Below are 24,069 nucleotides of genomic sequence, written 5' to 3'. Positions count from 1 at the left end.
TTGTGTTTTGCACATTAAAATTATTTTTGCAATGACAACAACAATAACATAAGGTAAGGAATTCATTGAATCCAGCATTTTTGCGCTCTGGAACGTGTTTCAAACCTACCACTGTAGGTGGAGATATGATCAAAAGTGTGTGTATATATATATATCACTATAACGTGCGATTTAAGGGTGAAGGTGGGTCAGTCAGAGTCAGTTGCAACATGGCCACCGGCCATTGAAGCAAATGAACAGTCTTTACTTTATTTAGCAGCGTAAAATATGAGTAAAGTCAAGAAGAAAATAAAATTCCATCAACTTTGATCCAGTCGGGCGTGACGACTGGAAATGTCGCGAATTCGTTCGCACATTTGCTGCTCCAGTTGGTGCTCATTAATCTGAATTCGTTTCTGCCGTGATTATGGAGGCACTTCTGCGGAGTCTCAAATTCAAATACATTTTCACATGTATTTTGATTACTTTTATGATTTCTTGTTTGATTAGCATCGCTCCAATAAGTATAGGTGAGTAATATCAGTAGCAAACGTTATTATTGGTTTGTAAATTTATTTGATAGGTTATAGATGCACTTGTTTACATGTGGGATTATTATATATATATATATATATATATATATATATAAATTATTTTAATTATTTTTCAGAGGAATGTAAATGTAACAAAATAGAAGAGACTGAACAAAGTGAGCAGCAAGCACACAGAAGTGTATCTAAACACCATAAACATCATCTAGCCATACTTGTGCCATTTAGGGATCGTTTTGAAGAATTATTGATATTTGCACCGCATATGAAGAAGTTTCTTGATAAGCAAGATATAGATTATCATATATTTATTTTGAATCAGGTATATAACATAATTTATTGATATGATTACTTTATGTTGAGTTAATTTATGAGTTAACTCATTATTTATTTTCAGATTGATAGGTATAGATTCAATCGAGCATCACTTATTAATGTTGGTTTCTTGGAAGTTAAAAAAGATTTTGACTACATAGCCATGCATGATGTAGACCTACTGCCAATGAATGATGAGCTGCGATATTTTTATCCTGAAAAAGGGCCATTGCACATCTCATCTCCAGAGTTGCATCCCAGATACCACTATCCAACATTTATAGGTGGAATTTTGCTGGTCAAACGGTAAATTCTCAATTTTGAATATCATTGAAAAAATGTATAATTATGTAAATAAATAGACATATAATTTTAATCTTGTTATTTTTAGAGAACACTTTTTGCAAGTTAATGGTATGTCTAATAAGTACTGGGGTTGGGGCTTGGAGGATGATGAATTTTATGTAAGACTGAAAGAAGCTGGACTTAATGTTACACGGCCACCAAATCTCTTGACTGGGACACAAAGTACTTTTAAGTGAGAGTCAATTTTAATAAACAAATAATTTTAATATTAATTATTATTATATTAATTAAAAATTTAATTATTTTAGGCATATCCATGATAGAAATCATCGCAAAAGAGATATGGTAAAATGTTTTAATCAGAGGGAAGTAACCAGAAAACGTGATCGACAAACTGGTCTAAACAACGTGTCTTATAAACTAGAAAATGCCATTAATGCAACAATAGCAAATACATCTATAACAATTCTAAATATTTCGCTGATGTGTGATGAATCCATCACTCCGTGGTGTATATGTGACTCAGTCAGTATTGCCAAGGATAAAAAACTTAAAGATAAGAAAAAAATTCAATAATCATATTGACTTTAGACCTACTCTTCTTATTGAATCGAATAGCCTTAATCAAGTTCTTATAAGCTTATTAAGGTTTTGAAATTTAATGTTTCATAAAGAAAAGTTGTAAATTAATAGACACAATTTTAAATACTATCGAACTAAAATTATGTAGATAGTAGACAAAGATTTTGTACAGTGTATATGTTTAATTCTGATGCACAAATCTGAACAAATTACAAAGTTGTTTTATTTAAATTGTTGTTGTTTTTTTCACTTTTACCATCTAAATAAATTAAGCAATGTAATTAAGAACAAATATGAATTTTTCGATTTTTTCCAAAAACAATTGATCTGTGAGATTTGCCAACCTTAAAAAAGGAGTTCTTTGCTGATTTTAGTTTGGGTATATATATGGAGGTATATGTATACATAATCACTTACGTTCAAAATGCCGATACCACCGGATGTAGTGAAGTGTTACAAACACATAGACACTTGTAGTAAAAAGTACGTTAACGAGCTAAAACAGATCGTTAAAATTCCCAACGTAAGTTCAGATCCAGATGCAAAAAATCATTTATCAACTCTCATAAAATGGATGTCCTCTCGAATGAAACAACTGGGTTTCAACATTTTGTTAAAGCAACCGTATCACGAAACATACAAGGTATATATACGATTAATTTGTTCATAAAGTAATTATAATTGGGATAATCAGATTTTTCAATGCTTCAATTATTTTTAGGGACACATACCACTTGTGGTTGTAGGTTCTTTAGGAAATGATACAAAGAAAAAAACACTTTTGTACTACTGCCATCTCGACGTTTTGAAAGTTCAAAAAGGTCAGTGGATAACTGATCCTTTCGAATTGACCGAAAAGGATGGAAAGCTTTACGGACGCGGAACAGCGAAAATGAAAGGACCCTTATTGTGTTTCATTCATGCCATCGAATGTCACCGCGAGCTAGGAATCGAATTGCCCGTAAACATAAAAATAATCTGTGGTTAGTCTTGAACATGATTGTTTATATAGTTTCGAGCGTCTGACTAAAACTGGTTTTCATTAATTGAGTCTAATGTTCAACTAAATTCATATCGCTTATTGAACATTTTCAAATGATATCCAGAATCAATGTACGAATGTAAGAGCAAAGGTCTGAGAAGTATCCTGGAAGATTTGAAAGCAACATTCCTCCCGAACATCGACTGCGTTCTGCTAACCGAAAGTCACTGGTTGGGTAAGGACTACCCTTGCATCGTTTATGGTATGCGTGGTGTTTGCTACTTCAACTTGACGGTCGAAGGACCGCGTATGGATCTATCTAGTGGCGATTTTGGAGGAGTGATCAGAGAACCTATGCAGGATCTGCTCTTAATTCTGAACAAGTACAGATTTTCTTGTGAATATTTTTTAAATTTTTATCAATTTTTCAAAATGAACTTGCAGCTTGATAGACCCCTTTGGTAGAATAAACATACCACATTTTTACGACGACGTTGTCAAAGTCACACCTGACGAGGAGGAATTTTACAAAAAAATAAAAATCGACATCGAGGAGTATCGGAACAATGTGAGCGTAAACCGACTTGGCCATGACGAGAAGCTGAAGACGGTTCTTATGCACGTCTGGAGATATCCATGGTTCAATATGCACTACATAAACACCTCCTGCGAGGGTTCCAATCTTTTGGATATACCTAAAAAAGTCGTTGCTCGATTTTCTATACGGTAAAATTGATATTTGCGCTCCCAAACTACTTGCCGCGAAAATAAAATTATTATAATTTCATCGATTTTTTCAGTACTGTGCCAAATCAAAAGCACGAAAAAGTGTCCACGCAGATGATCAATTACGTCAAAGAGCTAATTAAACGATCGAAAACTCCTAATAGAATCGATATCAACGCCGAGCATTCCTTGGATCCGTGGTACGAAAATCATTTACACTGGAATTACGAGGCTGCTAACAAAGCAACTAAACAGGTTCGAATATTCTCACTAGTTGAATTCCAGTTTACAATAAGTACCGTTTATTAAAAACAAAAAAAAAAATCTTAACACTATTATATTTTACTTGGACACTTCTAATATTACTAAACATTTTGTTTAATTCATCAAAAACATCATTTAGGTCTACAAAGAAGAAGCAAGTTTTATTCGCGAGGGCAACGGTTTTCCAACCCTCCTAAAAATCCGCGATGCTCTTCCTAAACGCAACATTCTCATTTTGCCAATCGTCGATTGCGAAGCTAAAGCCCACAGCGAAGAGGAGAACATATCCTTGCGCTGCTACATCGAAGGCACCAAGCTTCTTGTAAGTTATTTTCACGAGTTGGCCTCAACCGCACGTCAGCATAGTTCTAGCAAAGGTTCATCGCTTGGCCGTCGGGACGTATGCCGAGATAGGCCGTGATGTTATAATTAAAATAATCAAGTCGACGTTATTTTTTAATAAACTTTTTGTATATTTACACTTAAATTTATATGTACAAACGTTCGCTCGAAGCTTATGAAATAAAAGTGGATGAACTTTTCTGGTATAACATAAAGTGCGATCTTTCGCTGACCGAAAGGGCTGCGTAAATTATTTAGAGGGTGTAAAAAAATATCTCGGCTCAACGTTTTAGAACTGTTGACATGCAGATTCTTCAAGCGCAATCTTATAAAAATGTTACCTGTGGATTGTACAATAAATACAACTAAGCGCATGAATTTGTACAAACATGAGTGATTTTTAAATTAATTTTAAATACTTAAGATAAATTCAAAAGTTACGATATTTAGACGTCGATATTAATCTATATGTACAAACGAATGAAATAGAACGATGTATACACTATAAAAATCTTCAAAAAATTCTAAAAGATCGAACGTTGTTACAATCCATTTGGGCTCAAAATTACTTGTATGCATTTAGATCTCTCTGATCTTCTACTTAATTGCTCTAACATTTTTTTAAAATAGAAAAATTGAGATATATAACTTAACTTATATAACTAAAGTATATATAATATTATTGTATAACAGTGCGCTTCTGTACATGTTCTTTGCAATGTCTTACCAAACTCTTTGGTATTTACCAAGATGTTAAACTTACTGTACAATTTATTTTTCATTTCAATTAATTTTAAATAAAAATAAATATCATCTACATCATTGAGTACCATTTCAGTATTCAATTCCAAAATTAATTTGATTTTTTGAAATTTTACAAATTAATGCAAGAATATGCATTAGCTATCAATCTCAACATTACTTTTATACATTTGAAACTTTAAAAATATTTTTATTTATAATTTTGCAGCTAAATACTGAAAATTCTACTCAAACTTAGACAATTTTTGATAATTTTGTTTTTCTCCAAACCTTTATGTGTAGTTCAGTAAAAAACAATGTCGCTTTAGTTCCTTCGAGCACTCTTAGAATTTTAACTAAAATCAATCATAATATGCTTCTGCAACTCAGTCAAGTTTAAGTCATCGCTATCACTACTTTCTTCAAAAATGTCCTGCACTGTTCCTGTCACTGTTTCATCAAGTTCTGCCAGAAAATCTGGATCCAAATATTCAACATTTTCCATCTTGATTTCAGCTGCCGAAATATCATTTGTATGTTGTTCTGGTTCCTTGGTTTCAAAAATTACTTCTTCATCTGGATCATTGAAGTCAATTTCTGTGGGATATTTTTTACTTAAATTCTTTAAAGTTGGTACAGGAAATTCATAATGCAACAACTTTTGGTAGCCTTCTGGACCACAGGCTTTTTCTATTTCTAAAGCAATTTCCAAAGCACTCTCTGAAAAATTTTGATCAGAGTGACAAACAAGAAATTCGTCGAAAATACTGCTTTTTTCATTTTGAAGTTTTCTCCGCCTCAGAAGTGCTTGCATATTTAGCATCTTCTTTCTGTAATTATTGGCATTCTTTTCAGCTCGATCTAAAAACTTGGAAGCTTTTTCGAGTTTCCAATTCAATTCTTTTATTTGATTATCTCGACTTTTCACTTGGCATTCTAATTTTCTACGATTTTGACCTTCAAGAGTTACAGTTTTCATAAGTTTTTTATTATTATCTTCAAGAAAATCAATTCTCTGTTTTAAATCTGCTTCACTTGCATCTTTTAAATCTGCACTTTCAGCTTTAGAAACTTTCTTATCTACTTGTGGTTTCTTGACCATTTGTTTGCGCATAAGTATTTCTATTTCTTTGTTTTTATTTTGTAATTCTTGAGTCAAGCTTTGCATTTTGCGTTCCATGTCTTTATACATGATCAATTCATTACTCAATTTTTCAATAACTTCTCCTTGTATATCTAATTTGGCCATTAGTTCGTTGTTTGGTTTAACATTTTTTACATTAACAATGTTGTTTTTCTTTATTTGTGCAGGTCTATTCACAATATCATTTTTCAATTGAATATCATTTTTTATTATAGGTTTTGATGCACCATTTGTCAAAGTATTTTTAATCTTTGGAACAGGAGATACATGCTTTAACTGTTGGGAATTACTGTCTGTTAAACTTTCTGTTTCCAAATCATGAATAATATCTGTAACATCTTCTGTAAATTGGGATTCATTAGATTTACTGGTAGATTGACTAGTTTCTATTATGTTAAGCTTTTGATCGCGAGATTCTGGTTTGATTTTTCTTTTACGTTTTATTCCAGTCCTTACAGATGATGCATCAGAGTCAATATCCTGACTTGAGTTCTCTCTTACACTGTCTGATCCATTTTCTAAATCTTCTAAACTAAAAGTACTTTCAATTTCTATAGACTGGTCACTGATCTTTTTAGGATTCTTGATAGAATTTGAATTGTCTGTTTCATTCTCATTCTCAGAATGGCATATTTCTTTTAATTTTCTTTCGATCTCATCATAATCATGTGAACTTAAACCATTGTCTGGTGTTTCTTCCTTTACCTCTATCTTTACTTCAGCTGGTGTTGGTCTATCAAGTTTTGTCAAAGTATGAACATTTTCTTTTCCCCTTTCGTTTCCAAAAAGTAGCAAAGCACTATCACTTATTATTTTTCCAATTTCTCTATTGTTCTCATCAGCTACTATGATAAATTTTTCATTTTGCAAATTTTTTAAACTTTCATTGCTTATGAATTTGACATTTTGCAAAATCTGTCCACTCATTGCAGCATTCTGGAAAATTTGTTATTGTAATAATTTTCAGAATTGTTAAGATTTCATTTTATGTTGTGGTAATATAGAAAGCTTGCATACCTGAGTTTGTACATTTATAATATTTGGCACAATTTTTTGATTGCTTGTGTTAAAAATAAAAGGGCCATCATTTTCTAAATACTCCACTTCATATTCTTCCAAATCTTCGTCTTCTTCTACTTCCACAGGTGGTACTCCTAGTTTTTGTCTCTTTTTAGGAGACTTTCTTGTAGAAGTTACTGTAAATATTGATGGCAGAGCCCCCTTTTTTAATTTAATTTTTCCACTTGGTGTGACTACCCATTGATTTGATTCAAAGTGTACATGGCAGAGAAAGGAGTTATTTGATGGCTCCCAATCTGCTCGCCCGACTCTTTGTTTCCAAATTTTTCTTAAAACTGGATCCCGAGGGAAACACTTCATTGTGTAACCCTTTTCACTTCGGTTGTTACAACCAATTGCAGCACAGCCTGGCATCTTGATGAAGATAGTTGTGCAACAGGGTTTAAACTAGTACTTTTTTCATAAAATTGGCATTATGTTGATAGCCATTTTCATGTATATGACCTGTAAATCACTTATAATAAATCATATTTGAAAACAAAAATTGGTACATTCAAGGCGACCATTTAACTTTTATAATTATCTGATTCAATAATTTTGTTGAAGTAAAATAATGCCAAACTAATTCTTGAATACTTCATTTTTGTAGATTAAGAATTTTAAAATATAACCTATTTGGGTTTGACTTTAAAACAATATCAAGTAGGACAATAATGATAATTTATTTTTAATTAAAAAACAATACAAATACAAATGTGGTTAACCTCAAAGTGCCTTATATTCTTTCAGAATATGAAAAAGAACTTTAAATCGCAATTACTAAATTATTTAAGTAAAATAAATATGAATAAACACGATAAAATCGTTTAAAATGTGAAGTACTCAAAGCTTACCTTGCGTGATATATCATTCTTCAACATAATTAAACCGTATTAAGACGAATTTTTTACGCATAACACGTTAAAATCGATAATCAAGACCTACATAATGAAACTCGCATTCTTTATAACAAAATAAACGATTAAAAACAAATCTCCACCATAACCGCGGATGGAAACACACACATCTCAAGCGCAGACGCGCAGAACCTAACCTTTGCTTTATTGTCAACTTTTCTCGCATAAACCCCCGTAACCTACAATCCGCATTCGACGACGATTGTTGCTGCCATCTGGTTGTTTTTTTGTTTTTTGGTTTATAACACGTCGCGACACCTGCACAATCCAGCTTTGTCAGAGCTACCTCTGACAAATGATCAGTAGGTGTTTCTTTGCTTCGAAAATTGATAAAAATAATTCGGAGAACTCGATGGAAAAAAAGTGTGTTATGTTTACATTTAGGTAGTACTTAGCTTCAAAAGCAATACAATCATTATCCAAGCTCAGCCTAAAAACTGCGAAAAATGGCGCTTCAAAAATACAACTATGCAAAATCATCAATTAATAGGTATAGTGTTTGCTTATTCACTCATTATAAATTGTGGTTTTATTATTCACAATTATATATTTTATTTTACAGTATAGATATTATAATTGTAAATATTTCCAAGACAAAAAACTTGACTATTTGAATAATTAAATTATAAGAGATAATTTTGTTACGATACTTTAATAGGCTAATAACTCTAATAACGGTTTTAGATGGATATAAACAAGTTCCACGTTTGTAAAAACGTCATCAGATAAACAGACCAAAATATGGCAGCTCTGGGAATAATTGCCAAAGCTGTGGAAAATCTACGGAGCTTGCAAATTCAAGAATCATTGGCCACTGATCATGAAGACAAGTAAGCTTTAAAACTAGTTTTAAAATAATTGTATAATAAATATAATCTTTTACTTACGTATTCTGTTACTCTGTATTGTAGAAAAAAAGAAAAGATAGCCAACTGCATGGCTTTGACAAATGGGATATCCATAGCAAGTGTCAAAGCTGCACCACAGGCACTAAATCTTTCCATTGAAACTCTACTCTGTTTATGCGATGACTCCGATTCAGATGTTAGAACTGTAGCAGATGAATGTCTGAATAAAATAATAAGAGTAAGTTCTTCAATTAACATGCTCAGTAGTATGTATTTAATCTCTGTTTGCTATAGTAAATATGCATCTAAATTTTCATGCTAATTACAGGCAATAGCTGATAGTTATGTTTTAAAAGTGCAATTTGAATTATACCGTGAAATTAAGAGAAACGGTGCAGCTCGCTGCTTAAGAGCAGCACTATGGAGATTTGGTTTGCTTAGTCATATGATCAGGCCTGTGAAAGCTAAAGTGTTTGCATTGCAATTGACACCATGTATTCTTGAAATTGCCAAACGTAGAGAAGATATAGTAATAGACACTCTTTCGCAATCATTACCATTAATATTAAAAACATTGGGTCATTATATACCTGATAAAGACATACAGGTATGCATATCAGCTTGTATTTTTGAACATTTGCTTACATCTTTGAATATTAATGTAAATAATTGTTTCATTTTTCCAAAATAGGCTTTGTTAGAAGCATTTTTTAAAAATGTGACTTCAAGTGAAGCTATTCTAAGAAGAGCTTCAGCCAACATGATTTTAGTTACTTGTTTAAATTGTCGTAAACCATTACAGTTTATGAACTATGTGATAGAAGTGTTGACAGGTATGCTTATGCTTGTTGATGTTTTATTATATAATATTATAATATTATATTATATTATATCTTCTAGATATGTTATCTCGAGTTGCTGAGGGAAACATGGAAGAGGAGGAAGGAAAAGACGATCGTGTTAATATGATTCTTGGTGTTTTTGCCTGTTTACGGTTGATATTACCAAGTATTGATGCAAATTCAGACCTTACTCAAGATTTTAATGAAGATCATATACTTGATCACCATATTTGTATATATGAACTGAGTTTATTTTATACCAAATTCTATACAAATCATAATGTGATAAATGCTGCTCTTGAGACTCTAGCACAGCTGTTACAAAATCCACCTAAAAATGTTGTGAGTGCATTGTTGTCTAAAGATGGAATAACTCAACGTATTAATAAGCTTAAAGAAAGAGGAAAACAGTGGCCAAGTAGAATAAGTCTCTCAACCACTGTTTATTCTGAAGATAATTTAGAATCCTCATCGAATCTCTTTGAATCTGATATTATGGACATTCCAGAAATAGCTCCAAAAGTTGAAAAATGGATGACAGATATCGCTGACGTTATGCCAACAGTGGAAAAGGCACCAAGTAAACTTGATATATCAGACTCTAGTCAAATTATTGATACCAAAGATATTGATGATTACAGTGGTCTCATTATTGGTTCTATTGAAAGTAAGTCGTACAATTATAAATTGAGCAAATTTTTTCTATCTATTAAATACCAAGTTGTTTATAAATTCATTTTTGTTTAGATGAAAGCATGGAGTTAGAAAGTAATGCCGGTAGCGACGTGGGTAGATTCGAGAAACCAATAGACACCAGTTTACTTCATTGTTCAGACCCAAAGGAGGTCGAAGAAGACCTCGACGATACCACTGTATCCATCGTGTCCACTCACGATGTGTCTTTGCATCAATTTATGTTGCAGCGCAACGACCTGGCGATTGGCAGTTTGCTGGACAATGACGTATCACTTCACTACTGTTGTCGCTTTCTCGTCTCATCCTTTTTGCTTACGGGCAGTCCGGGTCAGCTTATTCCAGACAAGCACTTCCGTGTGAGTGTAAAGTCCTTGGCCCTGACATGTGTCGGTAATATGCTCAAACTCTATCCGAAGATGTTGTATGACAGTTTGAAAAAAATTCCAAGGAAGGACCCACAAGTTGAAGATCGGCAGATGATATCGGATATTTTGTTGTTTTTCAAACATTCAGATCCACAAATTAGAGGAAACGTACTGCTAGCTGTCGGTTACTTTTTACAAGGAATTTTTCTGCAGAATAATGGGTGCTTTAGTAAGGAGAGTTCCGAGAGTTCAGTTACGATAGAGAATCTCATACAGTTAATATTAAAGGTATGAATAAACACCAAACATTTCATTGATGAATATAATATATCCGGTAATCAAAACAATTTTTTTGTTATACCTATAGGGTCTCGAGGACGAATCCGCAACTACGTGTCGTCAGACATTGACTGCTCTTGGTATGTTTCTGCCTAGTCTTCTAGAATCTGAAGAAAGTAAATACGCAATACTCGTTTTGAAAGTGCTTCCGAGTTTAGTGAAAAATCCATATTTTCTTGTAAAGATAAAATTACTAGAAATTGTTAGCGAACTTCCGTACACGACAATTGAGCATGTCTGCGGTGAACTGCAGTTTCAAGAAAACATCGTCAACGTACTTTTAAAATTGCTCAGCGATCAGGATCAACGAGTTCGCAAGGCAGCTGGCATTGCAATTACTAAGTGAGTAGCTTGAAATTGCTTGTAATATTATGAAATATTTCTTTGTCTTATATTAAATGTTTCATTATTCAGGATCGTGCCTTGCCTGTACTCCCAGAGTCCGCACGAAGACGCAGTAACTCGCAAAGCGAGTCTCTACGCCGAACGCTATCTGACCTGCGTCGTGGGCGGCCCCACGGACCCTACAACCCCCTTCTACATCGAGCACAAGCTCTTGATCAACAGCCTGGTATCGCCGTATGATGTTCTGTTTCGTAGTTCCTCGCAGGATCGAGGCTCACGCGAACGGACCGACGAGGCGCTGTCCAGGATTCTCGGTCATCTAGTCGATAGACTATTGGTCCCTTCCACGAAGTACACGGCTTATGGATGCTGCGAGGCACTGAGTTTGCTGAGCGAGACTTTTTTGACGACAATCTATCCGAAAGCTTGGGACTGCTTCGTGCCGGCAGGTAGGGTCGCCGTAAAGAAAGCAGTCAAGAAGACAGCTGTTAGGCCTGACTCTGCTGATTGCTGTTTTGGTGAGGGGTGCTTTCCTGTGTGTATGCTTGTGGTTTATTCAATTTTTTTTAATGTGATTTTTTAGTGATTGATGTATTGTTCTTTTTTGAAATGATTTGCGTAAATGAATTTTATCGTTTGAATTGTAGATCAAATACTGTAAGTGTTTGATTATATTTTTCTAGTAGATAGAGTTCGTACGTTAGTGTCTCACTTAACTCTGGATCTTCTACTTCTGCTACTCTAAATACTTCTCTGTAGACTGATGTATAAATGTTACTATACTTTTCAATCGCTAACTTATTCTTTTGCAATGTGCCATGTAAGCTTCACTTAATTCTGTGTAATAACTGTTACGTTTCTTTGAACAACTTTTATCCAGCTATAATTGTGCTAAAAACAAAACTGTTCAGATACAAAATAATCTACTCTATTCGTTACCAAAAAACGAAACTGTGTAGGCTTCACAAACGAGATGCTCTCACCGATCTCCAACAACCTCTTCTGCCAGTCGATAATTCTTCTCAGTTCGTCACCACTGAGCCTTGATCTGTGTATGCACCGTCATCTGCTACTGCTGGCCGGTAACATAGCTTCCGGCATCGCCACTACAAATTCTCGACAGATGCACGCCAGTAACTCAAGCTCCAGCAGTACGAGTTCCAAAAGCGAAACTGAGACAACCGGGGGAGACTTCAAGTACTGGACTTTTTTCAAGGACAAGCAAAGTTCGAGGAACATGGAGCAGCTGCTCGTACATGTCATGCGCGTGCTCAATATCTTTCAGCACGTAGTTGAAGATTTGCCATCGGTAAGCAGTTTCCAAAAACAATAATGCAGCAGACAACAGTCTTCGTTCAATAAGAAACTCTCTTTACAGCCGATACAGACAGTCTCCAAGTCCTCGCTGGCTTCTCTATCTCCAGCGCAGTCGCTCTCGCCGAAGCGCAAGCTCCTGCCGGATCACCAATCCTCCAAGTCGAAATCATCGTCCTCCTCATCCGGTTCCTCGGAGCACCACCATCGACTGGGCTTTCGTTTTGGCGGTAAAGAGCAGATGGGCTCGCTCTCCAATAACGCACATTATCTGCGATTGTACGAGCTTCTTCGAGCGGCTCACGCAAACTACCGGGTGACGTTGGACCAGGATGCCAGCGAGCTGTATGTTGGCCTATTGAATGCCTGCCTCCAGGTACTCTCGCAGATCCTCGAGGTGGCGAGTATTAACGAGGCCGGTCGTATTGCCGAGGAACTGTTGTCATATCTCCAGTCGACAGTTCTGCTGTCCTCTACGTATACGGTCCAATGCGTCAGGCAGTTGCTGAAGTGTCTCTTTGGGACTAACCTTGTAGCCCGATGGCAAGATATCTATGACGCTCAAGCTAAGCAGGAGAAGAGGGAGAACAGTGGGTTACAAGATGAAGAGTTTCGGAAAGCTGAGTTTGAGGTTGAGAGAGGATTCTATGAGCAGTGTTTTCAGAAGCCGGCGAAGCTGATGGTTGAGAGGATCAAGGGAATTGGAAGCAATTGTAGAGGGGGCAACGAACCCGATGCAACACATCGGTAAGTTTGTATACTAACTTCTACCTTTTACCTTGATCACTGTACCAAAAGTTTAACATTTTTGTTATTTAACTAGTACTCTGGTGACTTCACTACATCGCAAAGAGGACCGGAAAGTATCTTCGATTTTGAAAATGCTCAGCCGAAATTCTGACCAAAACTCCGTGGGCTCTTTCATTCGTCTCTTTGAACCTCTGGTCATCAAGTCTCTTATTCAGTATACAATCTCCAATTCAGTACCGCTGCAGTGCCAAGTATTGATGCTTCTTAGTCAGCTCGTCCAACTGCACATCAACTATTGCTTGATGGATTCGGACAAGATCTTCATTGGTTTTGTTATGAAGCAATTCGAATTTATCGAGGAGGGACACATCGGTCTGACAGAGCAGTTATTACCACGGATATTCGACTTTTTGGTTCGACTTTCATACGAGAAGTACCATTCTAAACTGATCATCGGTGTTCCAAAGATAATCCAGCTGTGCGACGGTCTTATGGCCAGTGGACAACCGCCGTTAACTCATTGCATTCCAGCCTTAGTGCCCGTAGTAGAGGAGATGTTCTTAGCCAGGAACACTCCGGCTAATGTTAGTGAGGAAAAGGAACTGGAAACGACGAGAGAAGTGCTCATCTCGATGATGCTCAGGCTTGTTGAATATCCACAGGTATAATCGAAATCGCGAATCGTTATATTATCTCTAAATAGTAGTTTAGAAAATAATAAAAGTATGGTATAGATTATAGAATTGTTAGCAAAATGCTTGACGGAATCGAGACTGAGCAATGACGGTAATGGTGAAGAGAAGTGGAGGCGCTGGTCGAGGCAAACAATGGACACGTTGTTGCCAATGCTTGCAACTCGTAAGGTACGCGTCGAGTCGAAGAGAGCCTACTTTGCTTTGGTGAAACTTTTTTCGGCTGTATCTCCAACTGTATTTAGACCGGTAGATCCCTTGCTTCGAGTGTTATTTACGATGCCACCGCCAGTTGGAAAGAACCTGATATCGGTAGGGCCAAGGGTGATTTATGTTTTTAATTTGTATACGGTATAATAATTTGTTTTATAATGAATAAACATATTTAGTGTTCACAGTATAATGTGCCATCGACTAGTAAGAACATCTTGGAATTCAAACGGTGGATTGGCATGGTAAACTTGATAATTATGTCGCTGATTTCTTACGCCAAAGAAGAAGTCATGCTGGCTAGGCTATCGGATGTAACTTCCTCTGTAACAGACCTACCCGAGATTCTCTTGATCCCTGATTCCAGCCGTCCAATTAGTGGTGACCCTTTGAACGTATCAGGGCTTCTGGAATCATTTTCTATGCCACCAGAGAGGATACTTGCAAGGTTCATCTTTCGGGTTATAGGATCTATGAGCTCTGCATTTGTTGAAATGTTTCAGGTAATTTAATTTATATTATACTCTTACGTATTATTAAGAGATTTGGATAAAAAAAAAATAATTTTTTTATTCAGGGTGCAAAGTTGAAACCGTTAAATGATACCAATGAGTCCGACGAAGATGAGTATGTCATACACCAATTTACTCTTTTACTGCAACTTTGCATACACATGTTCGAGACTGGCAGCCACTGTAAAGTGGCCAATGCCAGTATGCAATTGGTGAAGGGTGACAACATTCCAAAAGACGAGAGACTGTCGCTTAACGATTTGAACGAAGTGATGATGGAAATTGGTAGCAGTTGTCCTATTCTCACTTGTCAGTGGACATATCTTCTAACACTGTTAGGATTCGATGACATGAGTTTCTGGTCTAGAGTTATTGGATATCCATCAGACAATGTCGAAGCTGAAAAATCACTCGGCTCTATAAACGCAAAGATCCTGCGTCGTGCTTCCACGATTCTATTTTGCGACTATGTTTGCGAGAACGTTTCTAGCGATTCTGAACGGTTGAGTTGGTTATTGCTTCACCACATCGAAACGATGATAGGTCTGGCAGACGAGTCGCCTGTAAGAGAGCTAGTAGCTGTGGCCGTACATCGTGACCCCGTGGCCAGTGGGCTCTTTCTGCGCGCAGTCTCCGATAATTGCTGTCGTAACGGCCAGTTGATCGGCGGGCCATCTTTTATCAAAAAACTGCTGCAGTGCTTGGAAGGAGCACATCAGAGCCAGTCGGGACAACTGTTAACGGTACTAGTTCCAAGGCTGCTACAGTCAAAGTATCTGGCACTGTCGAGGATGGCTGCGAAGATTGCGAGCAGAAGAGTTGAAGTGCTTCTAGCTTTGGGAAAGGAGGAGGCTATGATGCAACTGTCAAGGGAAGATTTCAAGGTTTGTTTTTCATTTTAGTTTACATATCTTAAATATTTTACAAGTCATATGATGTTTTTACTTTGTATTTCAAGGCTATAATGAATGTGCTGAAAAAGGAAAATATGACGAAGAAGCACGGTGCACTGATTGGATTGTTAAATAAATTAGCAACTAGTCATTACGAGTTAGAAGCATTAGAATTAGATCATTCAAAACCATTCAATCCGTTAGAAGTGAAGAGCATTAAGCTGGATCGAGCCTGGTATTTATCACAGGTGAGAGAATGTATTAAATAAATTGAGCTTGTTTTTTTTTACTAGAAATTTATTAGAATAGAATCGTTTACCAGTAGATTGAGTATGGCTTTAGTTAGACGTACCTGTATATGATTTAAGGTGAGGTCTCGGTGTTGCAATCCATGCGTAAGTTACGGCTGTTACGAATCAGCTTGGCTCCTGAACCATTTAAATCTAGACGAGTGCCTAGAAATATTTTCCCTTGACGACTTTAACGTAAAGTTGCTGCAAGATTGCATAATTGTTGGAGCTCGGTTGACTGCTCAAGCTTCTCAACAATTAGGTAAGATAATTGCAGACCAATTTCAAGTTAATTAGTAAATTAGAAATAATAAAATTACTCATAAGTCTGTTTTCTGTTTGTTCAATCAGAGCTTGATAGGAGTGTAAAACCTACTGACAATAGCGAAAGTGTTCTCTACAAAGCCGCGAAAATTAGCTTGATAGGTCGACTACGAAGTATTCTGCAAGAGTTGCCAGCTTCGCATGAAATTTTTCTTCCAATTCAAAACCTGAATGACAAACCGTAATGCTTATTTTTATTAATGTTTAATCGATTTATTGCTTTTGCTACTATATCGACATTTCTCAAAATTTTATCTTTTTTATTTTACAGAAAACAATCAAACTATACCTCGAATCTCAGCTCACTTCTACTTGACAAGGCATATCGCACATCCCTTTTCTTGCTGATTCCAGCCGTGACGTCCTACATCTCGTGTCTACCTAAGCTCTCCCACAGTCTGGATGCTGTCCACGAAGAGTCGTTTGCTCGTTTCGCTTTGCTTTGTCTGGAGTCCGCGCATTTTCTTCTTCTTCAACAAATGACAACTCCTCGGGAGCTCGGGCTTTCTTTAAAGTGTGCCAGCATAATTCTGCAAGATCCATCGGCGAGTAGTGCCTTCGACTCTTCACCCGAACATCACAGCTGGGTTTGCTCAGCCGCAGCGGCTCTTACCGAGATCGTTGGGCACTTCTGTAAGTCTTCTGATGACGACGAGCTACCCGGAATCGAGAAGGGCTGCAGCGGACTGCAAGAAGCTTTAGAGGCTGGAAAAGAAACGAAGTCTTACGCCATCGCGTGTCTCCGAATGTCGATGCTCGTGGCTTGGCTTGAGAAGAGGCAGAAGAGCGGAGAGGAAGGCAGGAGGCAAGAGATCCCGTCGTTTTTCGCGAAGCCGATTAAGAGTTTGATCATCAGTGTAGCCAGGCAGCCACTTGTTAACTCATTTGTGCTCACACCTCCGTTGCTCTGGAAAAACGGCTGTGCCATCGTAGGAACAGGTCCTACTAAGTAAGTTTAGTTGAGTTTAGATTTCACCCTTGAAAAACTTGTCAAGTACAGTTATTTTATCTCACTTTTACAAGATGCCACTTCACTCTCTTCCTGTCGGAGCCAAACTACATTCCTGAACTTGACGTCCTCGAGGAGTTCATCTTTCGAATATCCCTACTGGGTTGGAACTCACGTCAGCAATTCGAAGAAATCTGGATGGTATTACTCGGCGTTTTAAACGTATCGCAATTGCAAAACGAAATGGAATCCGAGACGTCAACTAGTCTAAGCCACACAGCAAGTTTAGCTGTACAGGCTATTGCGAATCTCTTAGTGCAGACGTTACTGCTGCCATGTCCAGGTAATCCTAATAATGGAATGCCGATTAAACACACTAGAGATCCACAACTGTCTCTGCATAAGAAGAGCACGAAAAGGCTGTTCTTTGTGCAGGATCTGTTGCTGTGGAAGTATGAGAATAGGTAGGTTATCTACTAAGAATCTAAAGGAATTTTGTTGTGAAATGAGAATCAATTTTACGATTTACATTTTTTTTTTGCAGTAATATTGTATCGACAGCTACTACTGTCCCAGTCCTCGAGCACTTGTTTAATCGGGGTAATCTGGAACCTCGTACTATTGACCCACACAATTATAGCTACGGTCAATTGTCTATTTCCTATCTCTGGTCGCTTTGTTCCTTGCATGAAGACAAACTCAGCTCCTCCACGCTCTCCTTGAAAAAGCGCCGAGACGAGGCCTTAGCTGCGGCCTCCCTCGACGTCAACTCGTGTATAAGATTCTTACTCGAGCTTTACGCCTCGTGGATGAGTGCAGGAACAAAACTCCCACCAAGACTGCTTTACGAGGTGGTAAAATCTTTGCTGTTTGTCTCCGAAATGTTTGTCGAACGATCCCAATTTCAATGGATGCTTGAATCCTGCTTGGAATTATGGAAGGTTCACTTAGCAGAAGATGAAATTTTAAGGAAGCATCTGATCGTGGCTGTATGCAAAGCCTCTGCTGTTTTAACACCTTTGGTATTTGTGAATTTGATCGATTGCTCTATTGCTTTATATTGCCAGATAGCTTGTTTATGTGATCATATTTCAGGATCCAGAAACATTGGACAAAGTAAAACGTTCAGTAGATGTAGGTCTAAAGGGTTCTTTATCAATGAGGATAGCAACATTACACGGAATTTTGTATATACTGCAAAGCGCAGTACTAGCGAATTGCGAAGAAACAATGAGTGCTATGCATCCATTGGCAATAGAATATATTCAACGTTATATTGATCCTAGAGATTCTAACAGGTGATGCATCTATACATTTTCTGTTATTTTACTAATATTTTAAGCATTTGACCATTTGTTCGATTGTTTAGGGTGACCAGTCAAAGTGAGGAACATCAGTGTACACTCTGGGCTCTCGTATTCTTTCTATTAGAGCACGCAGAAGATAGTCCTCCAGATGTTGAAGCTCCAGCGGTATTAGAACTCATTCTTTCCTTAGTATCTTCCCAAGGCATATCGACATCTTTACACCGAATGCTGCTTCAGGTACTACCCATTTAAAAATCAAGCGTACTCGTAGCATAATTAAAAAGAAGTTGCCTAATTGTATTCTTCTTTTAGGGTCTCGAGCGACTGGTCGCAACTAAGAGCGTAATTGGAAAAGTTTCTGAACAAGTGGTAAAAATTTCCATCGAGCGCCTGCGCCAGGCAAACCCGGCGCTCTCATTGCCTGCGCTCCAGCTCTTCCTCACCTGTATGTATACGGACACGGCCGACCGATTTAATCAACCGGAGCTTGAAGAGCCACTCCCTGACATCGAGCCTGAGATCCTCGTGCGCTCGATTGAGAGGTCGGCGGTCATCTTCGATAAAATCAAGAAAGGCTATCCGATGGAAGTCGAGATTCTTTGTGCCGTGCTATCTGAGGTGCTTATCGATTTCTTTCCTCCTCTGGAGATCCTCACGAAGGTAATAGGTGAATTTCTCTCGCCACAACAACCACATCCTAGGTTAATGTCAGCAATTGTTTTCAAGGTAATAGTTTTCACTTTTAGATTCTTATTTTAAAGAAAAGTTGAAACATTTCTGATTTTTATCTTCCAAATTCTTACTCAATCTTACTGATTATAACAGATTTGCGAGAGAGCTTGCAACAGTACTCAACTAGGTTTACTTCAGACCTGGGTGGTTTTCAGTATACAAAATTTTATTCAGAGCTTACCACTTATCATGTCTACGTGGTGCCTCTCTTGCTTTTTTATAAGCACATCAACAAACCCGTGGCTCCGAGCTCTGTATCCTTTTAACCGCCAAAAATACACACGACTAGAAACAGTTTGTAATTTGTGATTAATCGTTGACCTTAACAAAAGTTAATTTTAGATTTCCTCACGTGCAATCAAGAATAGGAAAATACGAATATGAGGATAAAAAGATTCTTTGTCTAGCAGCTTCCGATTTTTACTCCCAGGTTTGTTTCTTTTTAATAGAGCTTTTATCGATTTCTAACAAAATTTAAAAATTATAAATTTTTTAATTTCGTAAACCTTTAATTTTAATTATAAATCATACTTCCAGTTGACCAATGAATCGCAAAGGGAGACCTTTATTAAAACGTTTGAGGATGCTGCGAAAACTCCTGGTACACCATTCGGTGACATACTCGCCTCTTTTTGAAAAGCCTTTTTTGGCTGTTCTAGATATTTATCTACCTCCTATAGAGTATACAGATGTATGCCGTAGATTATGGGTTTCTTTTAATGATTGTACATTGTATGAAGATAAAGAAGAAAATAAGGAAAAAATGTAAGATACGTCCCTGTTGATACAATCGCGTATTATTAATATATTACATTATTATAATTATGTTGAGATTATGAATAATATGTGTATCAGTTGGAAAGGTTGTTTTCAAATATAAAGAAACAATATTTTATAATTCATAAATTCTTTATGCAACGATTTTTTCCATCATGCACCATCTTACTTTTGATGTGAAATATCCAATGCCATGCTTCAGGTATTGATTTTTTCAGAAAATTAAATTAGCCAATTGTCAAAATTGTAACATCAAGAAATTTTTTTTTAATCAAATTGCAATATACTTCTTATATATTATTCCGATCTTAAAAGATAGAATGCACGATCTCGTTGTATGCTATAAAGTAAAATTAAGTAAATTGTTGCTAAAGCGTCATCGACTAGTTTTATTATTAACTAAATTAGATTATATTCAATACTGATTCAACGTTTAATAATCATGATGGTATTTTGCCAACAATTTCAGTACTTTGTCGTAGACCAGAGTTTTTACGTTTTTTCCCCATACAAAGTCCATGTGATTGAATTTGTCATGAGGAACACGGAACTTTCCAATTGCATTTAACAATTTTGAGTGAATTTTCTCCACGCCCTTAAAAATAAAAAAAAATTAGGTAATGTAATCCCTTCAAAGGAAAAGTGTAATTATAACAAAGACAGGATTTAGCCGTTGGGAAACTAATGTTGCTGCAGCTTCGGCGTCCTGATACCAGAAAACGATAGAAACCACTCGTATTTTGATCCAATTGGTCTTTAATTACTAAATCTATCACTAATTTGAGCAAATAGTTATAAAAATAGGACTTTGAGGCTTTGTTAACAGAAATTGCAGACTTAAAGTACGGAAAATTTCCTGATGATAAGGGTGGTTTACAAGGTCAGAAGATTGTTTGCCTAAAAAAATGCAGCTTACATTAAAAATTGTATCTAATTTAGATAATCATGCGTTGACATAATTTCTATATACCATTTTTAGAGATAAATAATGCGATAAAATCTATAATTAGCTGGATGACTTGAAGAAAAAAAGCTTGACTTTTTAAATCAACCAAACCAACAAGACATTACCTGATCTTCATGTTCACTTCATATGGAATTATCCATAGGATTCATGTTAGCCAAGTTGCATCCTTTATAGAGTAGACTCTATTTTTTCCAGGTATTTAATTCATTTGACTGTACTTATCTCGCGATTCAAGGCCCATCGAATCAAAATGCAAGTGACTCCTTTTTTTCGATACCAGATAAGCAATTCCGAAACCACAGAAAACTCCGTTTTCCGATGACTAGATTCTCTCCTTGTAAGTTATACGGCACATACTATGGGGACGGAAAGCCAGTCGTTAACAGCATAATGCAGGGTCACGGGAACTTTCACATTTTTCAATTTGTACGAAGGGGGTTAGAAGCTGAAGTATTTCTTGAAATTACCCCACCAGCCGTGATCGAATTGACGTAAAAAGTCCTGTGAGTAGACATTAATCTTAGACTACTATATGCTTGAGTTGAATTAGACAGTAATGTTTTGGCTTCGGATTATTACCTGACTTTACTAATTGAGTAAAGTGAACTATCTGCTTGGTACTTGCTCCAGCTGGACCGTGAGCCAATATGGCTAGGAGTAATTTCTTCAAAAAGATAAAATTTAGACAAAAAATTAAAATTCATAAGTATGTGATTATTATAAATTACCTTGTCCATTAACTCTTCACTGAAACCACATATCAGGAAAAGACTATTAGAGCAAATTGCGGTCGTGATGCTACTCTCCTTGCACATGACTCCTGCAAATTTCTTGAAGAACTTACCTGATGGTTTAAACTCATGTTTACCAAGAAGTTCCAGAACAACCTGTAGATTTAATAATAGCATCGTTCGTTGATTAATATGCGAAACAGTTTCATTCTATTCAAGCAATTTACAACAAAAAATATATTCTCACGTTGAGAGCAGGCATAAGTAGCGAAAGAATTTTGAAAACTGGACTGGTCATGTGGGAACAGTAGGAAACGGGTGCGAACGCAGACATGATAGTGATCTTGTCGTTGTATTCGGGGTTTCGCTCATCATCACCGAAAATGCGGTACTTCCTTGACTGTGACCGATGTACGTAATCTTCTTGTGTCCGGTTCTCTGGAGAATGTAGTCGATCGTTACTGGCAAGTCGTACTTGCCCATTTCGTGCCAACTGAAATTATGCGAACCGATGTATTTTAATCTTCGATACTGAATACTTTCCAACTAAATTAATAGAATGGAAAATCAACCTGAAATTCAACGATGTTCCGTAGATAAAAAATTAAATTTTTCTATGTAAGGTGAACCCCGTTCGAAAGGGAATCCTATGTTATCGTTATTCAGCATTAATTTCGTCATTTTCAATATTGGAACACCGTTTGTCATTTGCGACTTTCTTATCGCGTGTTTTCCATACGACAGATAAACTACACAAATGGAAGGTCTATTTTGCACAATGTTTTCTTCAAAACAGTCGCCATAATTTTAAACTATTTTATTTTGAGCTTTCAATTTCTCAAAAGTTTCGTTTGCATCTTTAGTAAAAGCTTTAAATATATCCATAGTCATCAATACTGGTAATTTAGACTCGTAGATTTCCTCATAAGAATCGAAAGATTTCGTAGCTGTCGAAACTTTAACGCCGGTTAATTTAGGTATGAGATTCGAAGTGTAAGAGAAAGATAATAGAAGCAAAGTCCAAAAAACAATTCGTTCCACGAGTGTTTTTGGTACTTTAAGTGTGCGATCCCCATTAGACTTTGAAATATATTGATAGCATTCCAGAATTTATTCGAAAGTTTTAGCGCTTTTATAAGAACTATATAGCCGAATACGATAACGGGTAAAATTAGTATCAAAAAATACATACTCGACGATACATCCACTGTAGAGTACATTAAATTTGGAGTCAGAATAACACAGTAGGTGTTTCTGCAATGTATACTCATTGGAACTTGCATATCTTACAGCATTGTTCCAACCATCATTCCTATATGTATCGTATTAATCTCATTAGTTCGTAGTCCCCTATATATTTTATATTTATCGTCTACTGAAACTGGATAAAATACTTTGTAAGTTATGTTGAGATTATCAATTTTGGAAAACGTTACGATGTAATCGAGATCACAACCTTCGGCTATGATTTTGTTATTATTATTTTTATGGTAACTATTATAAGGGTTACCATTTGTATACAAAGGGAGTTTAATTAAATAGTTATTCATGTCGTTTAGTTTCTGCGGAAAAAGTTCACTTTTATTGTTGAAAATTCCGTTACTTATTGCATCCGTAAAAGGATTGTAAACTATTTTTTTTTGGCGAATCGTATTTGCCTACTATTAAAATTGTAACATCCAAAAAATTTTTTCCCAAGCGAATTGCAGTACACTATAAATGCTTCTCATGGATTTTGCCGACGTGCCGTTAAAACCGAAAATTATTACTAAACATTTTAGTCTTTGCGGTATTGGTGCGAAACTAACAAAATTTCTAAATAATTCTTTCAAAATTTCCACGTCAACGCTGCCATTTTTTACATTTTGTATAAGATAACGTACAGCACTCTTGCTTCTCTTGGATTTTTATGAACCGGCATATTCTACGATCTGTTGTCACCCAAATATTCTACTTTAGTAGTCGAATCGATGGACATCGTGGAAAACCGGCGTACTATATTTCTGTGTACAACATCACATTGAGTCGCAGGATAACTATTACTTTTGGAGGTGAATACCGTTACCTGGTGCGGATTAATTTCTTGAGTTATTTTCTCTAAAATATGGTTGATCCAATGTGCGCAACAATGCAATTTTTGCTGATAAAGCATCAGTACCAAAACACAAGTTATTTGGTACTTTAATAACAACGAGTATTGCATTTTTGCTGTTTTTAATTTAGAACGTGTTTCTTTCAAAGAATACAGAGTTCAATTGGCTAGTTTTGCCACTAATCA

General features: G+C 36.3%; 4 protein-coding genes and 1 pseudogene across 7 annotated transcripts; 3 read left to right on the top strand and 2 right to left on the bottom strand.

Annotated features, from left to right (window-relative positions):
- The first annotated feature begins 180 nt into the window (after positions 1-180).
- On the top strand, positions 181-4,577 carry LOC100120037 (cytosolic non-specific dipeptidase-like). The gene is made up of 10 exons (XM_001603668.6): positions 181-509; positions 650-852; positions 928-1,151; positions 1,237-1,383; positions 1,460-2,376; positions 2,455-2,716; positions 2,840-3,098; positions 3,160-3,441; positions 3,516-3,696; positions 3,845-4,577. Exons 5-10 carry the CDS (start codon positions 2,158-2,160, stop codon positions 4,124-4,126), a joined length of 1,485 nt encoding a protein of 494 aa, XP_001603718.1. The 5' UTR covers positions 181-509; positions 650-852; positions 928-1,151; positions 1,237-1,383; positions 1,460-2,157; the 3' UTR covers positions 4,127-4,577.
- Positions 796-1,727, top strand: LOC100120002 (beta-1,4-galactosyltransferase 7). Its single transcript, XM_032600650.1, has 4 exons — positions 796-852; positions 928-1,151; positions 1,237-1,383; positions 1,460-1,727. The coding sequence occupies exons 1-4, from the start codon at positions 796-798 to the stop codon at positions 1,725-1,727; spliced, it is 696 nt and encodes a 231-aa protein (XP_032456541.1).
- On the bottom strand, positions 4,155-8,057 carry LOC100679949. Its single transcript, XM_003424777.5, has 3 exons — positions 7,846-8,057; positions 6,950-7,456; positions 4,155-6,868 (listed from the first exon to the last, which is right to left on the bottom strand). Exons 2-3 carry the CDS (start codon positions 7,364-7,366, stop codon positions 5,141-5,143), a joined length of 2,145 nt encoding a protein of 714 aa, XP_003424825.1. The 5' UTR covers positions 7,367-7,456; positions 7,846-8,057; the 3' UTR covers positions 4,155-5,140.
- Positions 8,058-8,060: 3 nt separating this feature from the next.
- LOC100120106 (huntingtin) lies at positions 8,061-20,472 on the top strand. Of its 4 annotated transcripts, none has more exons than XM_008208129.2 (27): positions 8,061-8,398; positions 8,593-8,738; positions 8,820-8,994; positions 9,085-9,363; positions 9,448-9,589; positions 9,657-10,265; positions 10,346-10,947; positions 11,027-11,340; positions 11,413-11,861; positions 12,303-12,652; positions 12,722-13,404; positions 13,481-14,069; positions 14,142-14,411; positions 14,489-14,812; positions 14,887-15,705; positions 15,780-15,962; positions 16,083-16,266; positions 16,356-16,509; positions 16,600-17,277; positions 17,352-17,741; positions 17,822-18,299; positions 18,373-18,575; positions 18,656-18,821; positions 18,897-19,310; positions 19,410-19,570; positions 19,659-19,746; positions 19,854-20,472. In XM_008208129.2, exons 2-27 carry the CDS (start codon positions 8,650-8,652, stop codon positions 19,950-19,952), a joined length of 8,892 nt encoding a protein of 2,963 aa, XP_008206351.1. In that variant the 5' UTR covers positions 8,061-8,398; positions 8,593-8,649; the 3' UTR covers positions 19,953-20,472. The 4 variants fall into 4 exon arrangements, with proteins under 4 accessions (XP_008206351.1, XP_008206358.1, XP_008206342.1 ...); XM_008208136.2 differs by having other exon boundaries at positions 11,413-11,792; positions 18,647-18,821; positions 19,854-20,222; XM_008208120.2 differs by having other exon boundaries at positions 14,498-14,812; positions 18,647-18,821; positions 19,854-20,222.
- Positions 20,473-20,526: 54 nt separating this feature from the next.
- LOC100120140 lies at positions 20,527-23,994 on the bottom strand (annotated as a pseudogene).
- Positions 23,995-24,069: the final 75 nt, after the last annotated feature.

The sequence above is a fragment of the Nasonia vitripennis genome, chromosome 5 (assembly GCF_009193385.2).
Source record: "Nasonia vitripennis strain AsymCx chromosome 5, Nvit_psr_1.1, whole genome shotgun sequence".
NCBI lineage: Eukaryota > Metazoa > Arthropoda > Insecta > Hymenoptera > Pteromalidae > Nasonia > Nasonia vitripennis.
The sequence above is the reverse complement of the archived record's forward strand: the minus strand, read 5'-3'. Positions and strand labels throughout refer to the sequence as shown.

Bases quoted from the DNA above. Each gene is read 5' to 3' on its own strand.
- LOC100120002 (XM_032600650.1), top strand. From the start codon at position 796: ATGAAGAAGTTTCTTGATAAGCAAGATATAGATTATCATATATTTATT. The intron at 853-927 runs GTATATAACATA...ATTTATTTTCAG, and splicing joins ATATATTTATTTTGAATCAG to ATTGATAGGTATAGATTCAA. The intron at 1,152-1,236 runs GTAAATTCTCAA...TGTTATTTTTAG, and splicing joins GGAATTTTGCTGGTCAAACG to AGAACACTTTTTGCAAGTTA.
- LOC100120037 (XM_001603668.6), top strand. From the start codon at position 2,158: ATGCCGATACCACCGGATGTAGTGAAGTGTTACAAACACATAGACACT. The intron at 2,717-2,839 runs GTTAGTCTTGAA...AATGATATCCAG, and splicing joins AAACATAAAAATAATCTGTG to AATCAATGTACGAATGTAAG. The intron at 3,697-3,844 runs GTTCGAATATTC...AACATCATTTAG, and splicing joins CTAACAAAGCAACTAAACAG to GTCTACAAAGAAGAAGCAAG.
- LOC100679949 (XM_003424777.5), bottom strand. From the start codon at position 7,366: ATGCCAGGCTGTGCTGCAATTGGTTGTAACAACCGAAGTGAAAAGGGT. The intron at 6,869-6,949 runs GTATGCAAGCTT...CAAATTTTCCAG, and splicing joins TTATAAATGTACAAACTCAG to AATGCTGCAATGAGTGGACA.
- LOC100120106 (XM_008208114.2), top strand. From the start codon at position 8,650: ATGGCAGCTCTGGGAATAATTGCCAAAGCTGTGGAAAATCTACGGAGC. The intron at 11,862-12,302 runs GTGAGGGGTGCT...GAAACTGTGTAG, and splicing joins CTCTGCTGATTGCTGTTTTG to GCTTCACAAACGAGATGCTC. The intron at 14,813-14,886 runs GTAATTTAATTT...TTTTTTATTCAG, and splicing joins CATTTGTTGAAATGTTTCAG to GGTGCAAAGTTGAAACCGTT.